At 52.5% G+C, this 13,660-nt stretch overlaps 1 protein-coding gene across 1 annotated transcript in view; it reads left to right on the top strand.

Moving 5' to 3' along the window:
* Positions 1–13,660, top strand: part of VAC14 (VAC14 component of PIKFYVE complex) — a 65,670-nt gene that overhangs the window by 16,122 nt on the left and 35,888 nt on the right. The window contains exons 11-12 of the mRNA XM_069793828.1: positions 5,559–5,703; positions 6,009–6,074. Coding sequence (XP_069649929.1) covers positions 5,559–5,703; positions 6,009–6,074 — 211 coding nt within the window. The remainder of the gene's footprint in view (positions 1–5,558; positions 5,704–6,008; positions 6,075–13,660) is intronic.

The following is a 13,660-nucleotide window of genomic DNA, read 5'->3' as shown; positions in this document are numbered from 1 at the left end:
CTTCCCCCAGTCTCCCCTGGCGAGCGAGTGATGGAGCATGGCCCGGCGCCAGGCATCCAGCTCTCACGCCCCCTTCTCCTGCCCTCCCTGCGCAGCCGTCTGCAGAGGGATAGCACTGCAGCAGCGGTGAAAGGAGGACCTCAGTCAGCAGGGGCGGAGGAGCTCACGGCCCAGTGTCTGCAGAGGGACGTCTTCCATGAAGATGCCATCCAAGAAGATGACGAGGTCTGAATGCTCAATAGATGGATGCTGGGCACGTTCCTATGGCCACAAACTGACACATGCTCCTAAAACGTGCTGTTGGCAATCCAAAATACTTCCAGGGTAATTGCCAGCTTCCTGGTTGCATTCGCTAGGAAATGGGGACCGTGTCTGTGCTGGGACGGAAACTGGCTCCTGGGAGAGCTTGGCTGCACAGGGCTGGAGTGGGGCTCCCCATGCAGGTGGGGGTCCCTGCTTCCAGCTTCTGCAAAAACTGTCATTGGAAGCAGACCAGAAGCGTGTTTCAGAGGCTCCGGAGCCTTCCCGTGGCCTAGCTGACCCCGCCGATGCTGCGATTGCTGGTGTGAGCCTGGATCAGGAAGGGGAGGTGGAAGCGTGGCTGCTGGAGCAGAGCCCAGGCTTCCTTCCGTCAATCTGAGCTGCTGCATGAGAAGATGCAGGCATCTATCCTGTGGCGCTGGACCAAAACAGCTGGAAAGTGCCTTTTAGGCACTTGTAACTGCATCGGTGTTTCAGTACAAGACCTGGACAGTGTGAGACCACTTCCCAACCCTCCTGCTGGGTGTGGAGGGTCGGGAACGGCTGGCAAGCAGTCAGCAGGGCTGCCTGGGTTAGATGCATGGCAGCTGGACAAGGGTGATGGGACCACGATCCCTCGCCAAACTAGATAAGTGACATGGGGGCTCCAGAAGAGCTTTTGTGGTCCTTCTGATGCAAGGAAGGCTTCTTGTTTTGGGTGGTGTTCAGCAGCACATGGACACATGAAGCTGCTTGTTGCTCTGCAGAAAGGGCAGACGGCTGCCACGTGGCTAAACTGCCCAAGCCTGCATTTAAATTGGACTTTTAAACATGGTAGTTAGGGCTTAGTACAAAGCTAAAATGGCTGCTGCTTGTTTTGTGCTGGAAGTCACCATAGCCCTGTGCCCAGAGCCTGGCACGCCTTGTGGGTGTAGCCGGTGAGCTGTGGAGCTCATCGATTTGATGAACACTTGGGTAGAGGGTAGGGATGGTGCTGGGTGCCCTGCTGCACCCAGGGGATAGCTGGCCGAAGGCAAGCATGATGGCTTGCTTTGAGCTTGTGCACTAAACCTGCCCTGAAGTCCTGTTCTCCAGCAGCTTGTCTGGCGGAGTCTGCCTTGCTGCAGTTTTCGGGTCCAGGGTGTCTTCTTGGGGAGGCTCCTCCTGGCCCTCCTCTCCAGCCTGGAGCAAGGAGATGGCTTCCCTTCCCTGCTCCCACCACGCAGTTGGAGGGATGGGCTGGAGGGGGACCTCGGGCACACTGCCCCAGCCCTTGTCGTGGTGATCTACAGCTTGTTGGACTGGATGCCTCTGCCTAGACCTTAGCCTCATCGCTTCCCTGGGAGATCAGCTTGCGCTTGTGCTGTGGGCACTTCCAGTACTTGGAAACCACAGTAAGCAGAAGGAAGCCAAGAGCGCCGAAATGAGTGATGGAGGACAAGAAAGCGACAGCTTGTGGGACCAATAGCAGAGAGGAGCTATTTACCTCCTGGCTGCTGGCTCAATCCTGTTGAGCAGCACAGCTGCCAGGCCGTATGGGAGCTGCCCTTGTGACTTGGACCACAATGAAAGAACCTGAATATTTCCACCCTTGGCAAGGCCACTTAAAGGCTAGAGCCCGGCCTAGACCTTAACCTTGTCTGCAAATGGGGTCAGGAAAGCAGCTGGGCTGGGCAGGAGGCCAGGAGGGAGATGACAGTTCACGCATTGGCAGAGAAAAGGCGACCGCTGAGGAGAGAGATGGCAGAAGCCCTTGAAGAAAGGGGAGAAATGAGAAAATTAGTTGATAAGGGACATGGAAACATGTGAAAAACATCACTGTGGGTTAAACGCAGTGAGAAAATGAGCTTTGTTCCTGTGCTGGAGGATGCTTTCTGAGACGGGGGGATGTACGGGGGGGGGTCTCCTGCCCCACCGCTCAGCTTGAGCAAAAACTACCAGTATCCAGAGGTGAGAGCCTGGTATAGCTCCCATTGTTGCTCAATTCGCCCTACAAACGTGTTCTCGCTGTCACAGGCGAGCCACAGAGGCGAGGCCGGGGCCGCATTCATCCTCTAGAGGAGAATCTGGGGTAGTGGGTTAGATGGAAGCGATTGCATCTGACATCTGCCCTGCTGCAGATGCTGGCGCTGGGAGCCAGCGTGGCAGGCCCAGAGGATCGCATTAATGCAATGCCATTACTGCTGCTCTCGCTCTGCAGTGCCTGGGGATTAAGGAGAGCCGGGGCGAGCTGTGAGCCTGCTTTGGAGCTGCAGCCACAGCAGCGCTCACCGTGCTTGGCTGCTGCCTTCCCCCCTGGAAAGGTGGTAGCCCACGGGAATCTGGTGCCGCTCCATCTTGGAGGCAGAGGAGCATGGTCGGTGGGGGATTTTTAGCCCAATTTCACCTGTTCATCGGACCTCTTGCCTTTCAGAATGGTGCCCTGGTTTTGTGCCGAGTAAAGGACCTGCTCTCCACCAGCAACCTGCCTAAAACGTTTCTTGGCAGATGCAGGGAGAGGTTAACTGGCAAGGACCTTTGCCCAGCCACCATGCCTTTTAGCAGGAGCTGGGCCTGGCAGAGCTGCAGGGCAGTGGTACATGGCATGGCTGGGGTCTGGCTGACTCGAGGTGAGCCCGGCGCTGCCAGCCACCTCCTGCGGTCAGCTCGGGTGGATTTTGGCTTGAGCCACCCAGCCTCTGCCGAGGTTTTGCATCACTGGGGAAGGGGTTTTCACAAGCAATTTTGGCTCAAGCTGGGCTGGAAGTGGCTTGTTGCTGTGCTGGCAGAAGTTCAGCATCCTCCTCTAAGGGTGCTGTGGCAAACCATGCCGCCTTGTGTCCTCCCCACCTGCCTCGCGGCAGCACAGAGCTCGTGGATGTGACAGCATTGAGGCCACCTCCAAACTGGCTGGCTTCACGCGCCACTTCTCTGTGTGCCACCCTTTCAGCTGCTTCCCTCTGAAAACACACAATACCCTGAGGTTTTTTTCCCCATCCTGTGCAGGCAACGTGTATTTTGGCATGGAGATGTAATTGGGTTGAGGATTCGTGCTCCTCTTCCATTGGGAGCCCCGTGCCAGGTGGGTAGCAGGCTTGCGCCGCTGCAAGAAAACCAGGTTTTGCAGGAAAACCAAATACAGGGCTCATTCAGGCTGGCTTAAATGGCCTAGTACACTGCTCCCTTGGACATCTCTCCCAAACTCCCCATTTTCTGGATGCCTTCTTCCCCTCAGTTCTGCACATCTGAGCATTTGGCCCTCGGCTGTTGTTTGCAACATCAAAGCAAAACTTATTCCAACTCGAAATGCAATTTGCAGACCCCAGAATCTGTTACGTGGGGCACCTCAAGCAGTCAGATATTTGCAGGGCTGTGAGGGGCTGCAGACTCCTCGTCTCGTCCTTACAACGTGTGTCCTGGGGAAGATCAAATCCTATTAAGCCACAGCTCTCCTTGCAAATTATACCATGAGAAATCTGCCCCTTAGGATTTCTTATCAAACAAGAGGCAGAGCAGCTCTGCGCACGCTAGAAAAATCAGCAAGAGTCTGGTCCAGCCTTGAATAATTCAGTAGCTTGAGTAAGACAGGAGTGACTTAGCTCTTCAATGCAGATACCTCTTGGAGGTCTGCTCCAACCATCTCAGGTCCAACCATCTCTCCTTAACCTAGTCTCATGTGACAGGTACTTCCCACGTCCTTGCTGTTGAGGTGGGAAACCATCAGGTAGACGTCAGGATCACAAACAGGACAAAAAAATGCCATTACATGACCTCTTCTGTGTTGGGGTCTCCTGTCCCAGTGCAGGTCCCAACTATTTGGGGAAAAACCAGGGAGCAAGAGCTAAGGTTCTGCAGGCTGTCAGTGTTCTAAAAGAGGCAGTGTCCTGGTGAACTAAGGGAGTTGTTTGCTTTCATCCTGCTTGATGACCAAGAGTTATCCTCATCTTTTGGGACAGCTTTTGGGAAACAAGATGATGTTCTCAAGGCAGTTGTCGTGGTTTAACCCCAGCCAGCAACTAAGCACCACGCAGCCGCTCACTCACTCCCCCCCCCACCCGGTGGGATGGGGGAGAAAATCGGGAAAAAGAAGCAAAACCCACTGGTTGAGATAAGAACGGTTTAATAGAACAGAAAAGAAGAAACTAATAATGATAATGATAACACTAATAAAATGACAACAGAAATAGTGAAAGGATTGGAATGTACAAATGATGCGCAGTGCAATTGCTCACCACCCGCCGACCGACACCCAGCCAGTCCCCGGCCGGCAATTCCCTGCCCCCACTTCCCTGTTCCTATACTAGATGGGATGTCACACAGTATGGAATACACTGTTGGCCAGTTTGGGTCAGGTGCCCTGGTCGTGTCCTGTGCCAATTTCTTGTGCCCCTCCAGCTTTCTCGGTGGCTGGGCATGAGAAGCTGAAAAATCCTTGACATTAGTCTAAACACTACTTAGCAACAACTGAAAACATCAGTGTTATCAACATTCTTCTCATACTGAACTCAAAACATAGCACCATACCAGCTACTAGGAAGACAGTTAACTCTATCCCAGCTGAAACCAGGACAGCAGTCTTGTAGCAGAGAGCTGCACCCCAAAAACGCTGCCAGCTAGGACACCATCTGCAGTCCTCAGCATGAGTCTGCTGGGATTAGCGGAAACTGGATGTCCTCACCTGGTTGGGTGGCCCCAGCTAGTGGAGTTTGAGGACACATGGGTTGATGTTCTCTGCAGATGTTTGAGCTGGTCAAACTTGAGTTGGATTCTGAGTGCATTTTATGGATCTCTAGTCTTTGAACCCCAAACCTGGTGACTGCAATACGGACCAGTTTCTCAACACAGCCAAGGTACTGGATTCATCTAGCGTGGGGTCTTGTCATGCGTAGGTACCAGCTGTTTTGGGAAAGTGGTAAACTTTGAAGCCTGGAAGATTTCTGTTGCTTCCAAAACAAGTTTTTGGTACATTGCTGTGTCTCTCATTGTGCTTCCCCATCTTGAAATGCCAGTCAGAATGTGCCTATGCCACATGGGCAAACCTGGCCATGCCCAGCCATGACCCCACAGGCTTGCAAGCCTGGAGCTTGCTTCCTGGCTTTCATAACTCTTGAAGACATGAGCACAGTTGTTGGGTTTGCCATGAGCAGATCTGGATGCACAGAGTAAGAAATGTAGGTGACCAGGCTGAATGGGGCAGGAGCAGGCCAAGGGGACAGTTGATGTTTCTTAGGGTTTTTAGCTGAGATGTTTGATGCAGCCTCTGGTGTGTTGTAGACCTGCCCACCGTGCGAGGAGTTGGACATTACAGCACTGAACCGGCCTCTCTCCTTTCTGTGCAGCTCTGAGAGGATCCAGGTGACCCTGAACCTGGATGGAATAGTTCAGGTGCTGGACTGCCACCTTCATGACATGTCCATTGGGATGATGACCAGAATTGCAGTCCTGAAATGGCTCTACCACTTGTACATCAAGACTCCTCGTAAGGTAGGTTGGGGACTTGACATGCAAGCCTGCTGCTTCCTCTGTGGGACAGAGCTTGTCTGCTCCCAGCCTGTTCCTTGCTTTTGAATTGGCTATAATTATCTCGGCAGCATTGCAACCGTGTGTCCACCTGCCTTTTCTGAGAAGGCTTTGGCTGCTGGATACTCAGTAGCTTAAGGAAGAAGAGCTCTCCAGTTCAGATGGAAAATGCTGGTGAAGTTTTCAGCAGCCTCCCCCAGGGTGAGGGGTCCTGTAGCAGGGGGTGAGGAGGCCTGTAGGACTGATGCTGTCCGTCTTTCTGTTTCTAGATGTTTCGACACACTGACAGCCTCTTCCCCATCTTGCTGCGGACCCTCTCAGATGAGTCTGATGAGGTAAGTGCTGCAGCTGCTGTAGAAGTCCTCCTGAAAACTTACTGTCTCCACATCTAGCTGGGCTTTGAATTTTGAGGGTTGAACCAAGGGATTTTGTGAGGCTTGTCCAGTGTTGGCACTGGGAAGTTTAACCCTGTTGACTAAACTGAAGAATACCCAATGCAGAGCCTGCAGGTAACTGCCTGGCTGAAAGCCCAGCCAGTTCCAGGCTGGAGTGTTTGGGACCCTCTGTCTGTATAAACCTTCCTCTCCATCTCTGAGAGCTGGTTCCTCAAAGCCTACTTCTAAAAATTTGGGAAGGCAGCTGGGGCTTCAGGTCCCAAAGCTGGTGTCTTCCCCATGGGGCTGGGTTGTGGTCAGGTCCTTGGTGAATGGGAATTTGGGCACCTTGTGTTGGCTCTGTAGAGATGCGAGGGGGATCGTGTCCAGCCAGCGCTGCAAAATCTGAGTCACTAGGTGCTTAAGCAGCACCCACTGCTAGCAGGGCAGCATCAGCATTGCTTGTTGGGGCTGCAGTAGATGCCCAGTGGCATCAGGTTGGCTGGGAACTGCTCGGGTTGGAAGTGAGCAAAGAAAGTCAGGCAGCAATGAGTGAGCCAGTTTGCTCTGCCTTCGCTCTCCTGCCTGCGCCTTGCTCTCACAGTGCAGTGCTCTTCATCTCCCAGGCTGCTCTTTTCTTGAGGTGCTGCACCATTTTCCCATTTCCTTGTTTTTCTTCCTCACCCTTCTTCTCTGGTTCCAGTCATCTCAATTTTGGCGTCTTTGTTGTCTTCTCTCCCTCTCCGTTGCATCCTTGGAGTATTTCTAGTGCTTGGGTGGGAGGCTGGCAGCTTCGGCACACAGCTGGCCCAGGCACTGGTAGCAGTTCTGCCATCAGCTGGATACCTCTTGCCCAGAGCGGCAAATGATCCCAGCTGGTTTCTCAACCCAGACCTTCCTCATGGAATAAAAATCAGGCGCTATCTGCTTTGCCTTACACGCTCAGGGCATCAAACCCCAACCCCACAATAAATCCCATGTGCAAGGGGTTGTTAAGAGAGGAGGGAAGGGAATGAGGAAGCAAGGGAATGACTTGCAAAGGCAAGCGACTGCCTGGCCATTTTCCATACCATGCTGCTTATGATGCAAACCTTTCCAAAAGAGTCCCCAAGCACACATCTGCCTTTGCAACGCTCTAGAAAGCCTGCATCTTGCAGATAGTCTCTCCAGCTTGGCAGGGGATCGCAGTGAGTCATGTTGCAATTACACTGCTTATTAATATTTGAAAAAAGCAGTGAAGAAAGGACCCTGGTGATGCATTTCCTCCATGTGACATAACTGGGAATGGCTCAAAAGTAATTTTAAGCTGATTTATTTAATCCTGTCTTCTATTTATTTAAATGTTTGGAGGGTTTTTTTTTTTTTAAGGAAATCCATAGACGAGTCAATCCATTAAACACCACTGCTCAGCTGGCTCCCAACCAGATTTGCTGCTTTCTGGAGAGGAACTAGAAATGACCGAAATAGTAGGGGGTTTTTGAGCTGGGCATTTTTGGGAACAATGAGAACAGATTGAGCTAGCTAACCTGCAGTGTCAGTGCCTATTAGAAAAGGGGACGCAGGGTGCTCTCTTAGCCATTACTCCCTGCTCAGTACAGTATTTGTATGCACAATCGCGTCGTCCTGGAGTAGATTGGGATTCCCAGAAGCTCTTGGCTAACGGGCTGGAGATCACCGGGTTAGTGTGGGGTCCTATGTGAGCTAACCCATCAGCTCTCTGGTGGAAGCATCTCCCTCCCCTTTCCAGGTAGGGGCTCCGCACATTGTGTGATGTAGCTCAAGGTGTATACACATCTTCAGGGGGTTTTTTGCTGTCTTCATCCTGCAATGCTGCCCTCTCCAAGGGAACCTGGCTGGGCAGCAGTGCCGGTACCATCTTTCTTCCCAGCAAGTTTGAACATCCTTTTGCAGTGCCTGTGGATCCCCTGGCTTCCGTGCACTGTTTGGAGGCTAGCTGTCGCTCTCCTGATGCACCCTGAAGCTATCCTGGGGCAGTTGTTTCTTGCTAGCTCATCATCAAAGGACAATCTGGCTTTGGGGGTTCAGTGCTAGTCAGGGCTTTGCATCAGACTGAAAGACCATGCTCAGGCACCTTATTCTTAAGGTCTGGTCTTGCTGAGCTGCTCCAAGTCTCTCTGTGCACTTGCCATGAATAATCAAGCCTAAGGCAAATAGACTTGAGCTGGATGGAGCCGGATCCATGCCCTTTAAGTTGTCACGCCTGTTTTTATCGTTCAAGTAGCACAAGGTGTTGCACCACCTCCACCATGCTGAACAGGGGCCAGTATCTCATGATGCATCTGTGGCATCCTGAGTCATCCCTGCCTTTTCTACTATTCCCCTTCCTACCCAGTTCTCCTGGGCCAGTAAAGAAATGGTCAAGAGACCTAGTTAAGATTCACAAAGGCAGTGCAGAGAAGTCGGAGCGAAGCTGAAGCAAGCAGTTCTCTTTGATATGTAGACAAGTCGGGATACAGGATTCCTGGCTGTCAGATGTTGTACTGCTGCACTGCGTCACCTTGTGCTGGTTCCTGTGCTTCCCCAGCAGGGAGATGCTCCATCCTGCATTTGAAACCTGGTTTTGAAGGCAATCTCTAAAAGCTGTGGTTAAAATTTGATGTGCTTAAAAACTTCCTTACAGCTCCAAGACTAACAGGATCCTGCTGGGAGTCGTTTTTTCTGCACAAGCTGCTCCTTTTGTCGGTGTGAGTCTCGCAGCCCTGACACCCAGTTGAAGAACTGATGTTAGAAAAGGTGAAAAGTCAAAGCCCAAATGCTCTTTGGGAGCAGCGGGTTGGATCTTTCCACTCACAGGTTAAAAGCACTGCTGCTGATAGGCACTGCTGAAAAGAAGACCTGTTCTTCAGGTCTTCATCTCCCTCTGCAAGCTCCTGGTGCAAAGGCAGCTTCTGAGGTAGCTGTTCAGTTCCCTAGGTCCTTCCTAGCTGGGACCCAGGTGCTGAGTTCAGGTGAACGCAACAGGCAGTGAGGGTGTCTCTGAGAAAACCGTGAAGCAGTGATGCTGGTGGTTTTCTTTATTTGCTTTGTTTTCCTTTCTCAGGCCCCAAAATTGAGTTACTTCTTCACAGCTGAACATGTTCCTGTTTGCTTATCTGCTTCTCTCAATCTTGCTGGGGGTTGGAAGTTGTGCTGGGACTTTTGTCTGACTCATGGAGGAATGACGCATGAGGTGGAGCTGGTGTCTGATGTGAAGCAGGATAGACTCTGGCTTCTCAACTCTGCTAATGTGAAAACCTACCTGCATTTATGCAGTGGTCAGGCAAGGCTTTGAATACAACAAGAAGATTCAAATGATTTTTTAGCTTGCTGTTTGCAGCTGTATCTCCTAGAGCATCCTTAGAAGTGTCCTTCTGGCATGGGACAAGAGTTGGTACTCTTCCCTAGAGAGGGTTAGCTAAGTCTGGGCTACCACTGGCTGTGGAGGTAGTGATACTCCTGAACATCTGCATGACCTTCAAGCCAACCTCTTCACGACAACCTGAAACATTCTGCCCCTCTCTTGGGTTTCCAGTATTAAACAAGGGGAGGAGGAACCCCAGGTATGGTGGTATACTGGTATTCGTCTCTCTCCTTTGCTGTTAACTCGAAGCCCAGGTCTCTGCCCTGCTCTCTGAGCTGTGCTGTCACACTAAATCCTGGCAAACTTCTCCCATCACGCCCGATTCCCAGTACAATGAAGCTGAACAAAAGCTTGTGCCAAAGCGAATAGCTGTCTTAGCATGGTTTGGTTTGGAGCTTTGCTCTGTTGGTTTTAGAGCCATTGTGCTCCAGCTCCCAGCCTTTAATTCGCCTCAGCCGAAATATTGTGACTCCATGCAAAGCAGAGGGTGTAAACTAAAGACTGCAAAGAGAAGAACTCTAATGTACGTGTGCCTGGCTTTTATTTTAATTTTTCTGGTGGTAAAGCTTCTCTGGAGAGAGACTCGAAGCTACCAAAGCTTCTCTGGAGAGAGACTCAAAGGTACCAAAGCAGGGAGGCTACCCGTTTTCAAGAGGGAAGTTACACTGAGGGTAAGCTTAGGACTGAAATGGTGGGGTGTAGAGAGAGGTATATAATTTCAGTTGGATGGTGGAAAATGTGGTCAGCCCAGTTTGCAATATTTGGAAGCAGCCCGTAAGCAGAAGTCTTAAAGCAGGGTGGGGTGATGCTTTCTTCAAGGACTCAAGGTATTGCAAGGGCACTGGGTTGAAAGATAAACTGTGCACTGCATTGTGTAGGAATAGGAAGTTTCTTGGGGGGAGTGCGATCCACAGGGAGCTTCTTAGCTCAGCACCAGTTCCAGACCATAATTGCATGGCTTGCGTATACATATGCACATACAGTTTGTACACATACTGAACAACTAGTGGTAAACTGGCAGTCCAGGCTCAAGATGGTGCTTGTAGCATTCCTGGGTGAAATCACAGAGCAGACTAAAACCACAGAAAACCCCTCTGCCACGGAGGCCAGGCAATCCCTGTCCTGGGGAGCTGGCTTAGGGTGGGTCCAAGGTGGGATGAAGGTGTAGGATGCGGGATTTGGTGAGCTTGGCTTTGGGTGCCTGGCTCCCTGCGGTGCAGAGGAAGGTGCTGGATGGGAGACAGGGTAGCAAATAAAAGCCTATCATAAGCTCTGGGACTCAGGGTGCTGAATTTGAAGGGGTTGCAGGCATCCAGCCCCCCACAGCATGGCCTGCAGGGATTCTCCAGGACAGCTCCAGCTTCCTCCAGCCCCATCCCGCTGGCTGGACCTGTCCTGCCTCCTTCCCTGCCCTCTAATGCATGAAGAAATACCTCTTTGGTATCCCGCCCTGAGACTGGTATCAGGTGGTGTGTTAAGCTCCCTGTATGCTAATTAAACACATTTAAAGAGGTGCTGTGACAGTGCTTGTGCTCCTGCCGCTTGGGGTGTTGCAGACCTGGCCCTCGCATACCCGCAACAGGGAAAAATGGGGGATTTTCAAAAGCAGGAGTGAGGATAGGGAGTTTTCAGGTTGCAGCCTGATTTTGGGTGGTTGTGGCCATATTACCAAGTGACTCCCACACGCACTGCCTGCTGTATTCGCTGATGCTGTGAGCATGTGTTAGCACAACCTAGCAGGATTTGCCCTGGGGAGGAGAGGAGAAGCCCCCAGCCCTGCTGCCTTCCCTCTGCTCCCCATACCCTCCCGGTCGCAGGCTGAAATCTGGTGGCTGTAAAGGGAAAAAAAAGGTCTTGGCAAGATTAGAGGATAAAAATTGTTGTGCCCGGGACCTGAAAAGAAGTCCAGTTAAATTGGTGTAGGAAGATTAATGGTGGTTTTTCTTTTCTTTTTCTGTCTTTAAAGCTGGTGGAGGTGGCGGGGGGGGGGCAGACACAAGTTTGCTTTTCACACCATGTGTGTCTGGGGCTTGGCCAGCCTTGCTGCTGGCTGCTCTTGGCTCCAGGACTGCCTGCCCGTGCTTGCCTCCCCTACCCTGGCTATGGCTAAAAGGTTTGGAGGGAGAAAAAAAAAATTAAGCCCTCTGGGGAAGAACTCGGTGCACGTGGCGGCAGCGAGAGGCTGCATTGGAGTGGTGGAACAGGAGGAAGCACCCAGCAGCATCCTCAGCTTTCCTGGTCCCCACCAGGTTGCTCCTCCACCCCACTGTCTTGCCAGTTCTGGTGATGCCGTGGGGTTTTCCACAGCCTCCCTGATCTTGGTCCCCTTTGAAGAAGTGCTTTGCAGCCCTTACACTTCTTGTTTTCCATCTTGGTAGCATCTTGCTTCAGTTGAACTCCTGTCTTCTCCTTGGCAAGAGTAACCTTGTCCATGGTGTTGTGTGCTGCATTTGATTGCCCAGGGAATACTCACCCTCTGGGACACCCGAGGCTGCCCGTGAGCACCTCCCTGCTGCATGCAGGCATTTTCATATTTTCACTTCTGTTTCTTTTCTAAAAAACTTTTCCATAAATACCAGTAAGGACAGCATCTTCAGGAGCTCAGTCCCTATCCTTGCCATCATGTGTGCCCCAGGAGCTGTTCCTGCAGCCTGCCCTGGTGTCCTGGTAGTCAGCATGTGCTGCAGGGTGCTAAGTCTTGCTTCTCAGGGGTCTGCAGCAGATTTGGGGTCACCTCCCCCCCACCAAGAGCATCAAGGCGATGCATTGCACATAGGGGGTGCACCCCATCCGGCACACACTATTCAGGGGCTGCTTTTCCCCTGCGCCGCCGCCAGCAGAGCTGGTCTCGGCTCCGTTCAACCAGAACAAGCGGCAAATTAACCTGACCTAGATCTGGAGAAGCCGGAGAGACCGACAGTTTTGTGTGCCCTCAAAATCCGTGCTCTGGAGGCAATACAGGGAGAAATCTTGCCTATTCCTAGGGAGGAGAAGTAGCTTATTTATAACTGTCTGATAACCTGCTCCTCGTCCCCTGGCTGTGCAAAGAGCTCTTCATCCCCATGCTGGGACCGGCTCACAGTGTCAGCCGGGTCTCCCCATCCATCATGATGCTGCGTTCCCTGCTCCTTCCAATTCACGCTAACCAGCCCCATGCTTGCCCGGAGCAGGGGCACACCACCCTACATCTCATCACCGCTGGGAAACCTTCATGGAAATCCCTTCTGGGTCAGGAAAACATCCTTCGGTGGCTGCTCCTCTGGGCTGGCCGTCAGGATCGCACCCTCGCCCAGCAGCTGGGAATGGCTTCGGCCCTTGTGCTCCCTGCGCTGTCGGGCCCGACGGCCGCTGGGCTCCTGACGGATGGGACCGGCTCGCTCCTGGCGCAGCCAGCCTGTTGCCATGGCAATGGCAGGATATTGCTTTCTTACAGCCTCCTCACTCACACAAAGCCAGCCGCCAGCTCCAGCTTTGCTTAGCGCAGGGATGTGCAGTGCATACCAAGCGCTCCTGGCTTTCCTCTGTCCCAGTCTGGGAACCCACTCCAGAGCGTTCAGGCAAAAAACAGCAGGAGCCGGAGCTCCTTGCTTCTTTCCCACGGCTGGAAAACCCCGGGTCTTCGCAGCCGCCTGCTCCTCCTCTTCCTCCAGGTGTTTGTGCACCCATCCCTCCTGGTTCTTATTTCCTCCATGTTTTTCAATTGTAAAATCCAGTCCGTGCTGGTTTTTTCCACCTCCTGCCTGTGACCTACACGGCTGGCTTGGGGGGACACTCTCCAGAGCTCGAGATGTCCAGTCATGCCCTCGGTGGTGCCGGTCACTGCTGGCCAGGCAGCCTGGCCAGAGCATCCTGAGCCCAAGCAGCATCTTGGAGATGGGGCTCAGCACACGGCTCTGAGAGGTTGGATTAAGGATCTGACCTCATGGGATAAGACATGGCTCTAAATGCTTTGGGAGGCAGCAGGGGTGATTTTTTTGCCCAGCCCAGGGTCTTGATCCTGTTTCCTGGTGCCATGGGAGCTGCTGGTGAAGCCTACGCCGGCTGATAGCCCACGTGCTGGGCTGGGTGGGAGAGCTTGGGAAGGGGATCAGGGCAGCAGCAAATGCAGCAGGGTGGCAATTGCAGGTGGTTGGTTTGTGCTGTACATCAGCTATGTGTTGAGATGGCCGTGGCATGGTAGGATATG

This window comes from Haliaeetus albicilla, chromosome 10, assembly GCF_947461875.1.
Source record: "Haliaeetus albicilla chromosome 10, bHalAlb1.1, whole genome shotgun sequence".
In the NCBI taxonomy this organism is placed as follows: domain Eukaryota; kingdom Metazoa; phylum Chordata; class Aves; order Accipitriformes; family Accipitridae; genus Haliaeetus; species Haliaeetus albicilla.
This window is presented reverse-complemented; position numbering and strand designations above follow the sequence as displayed.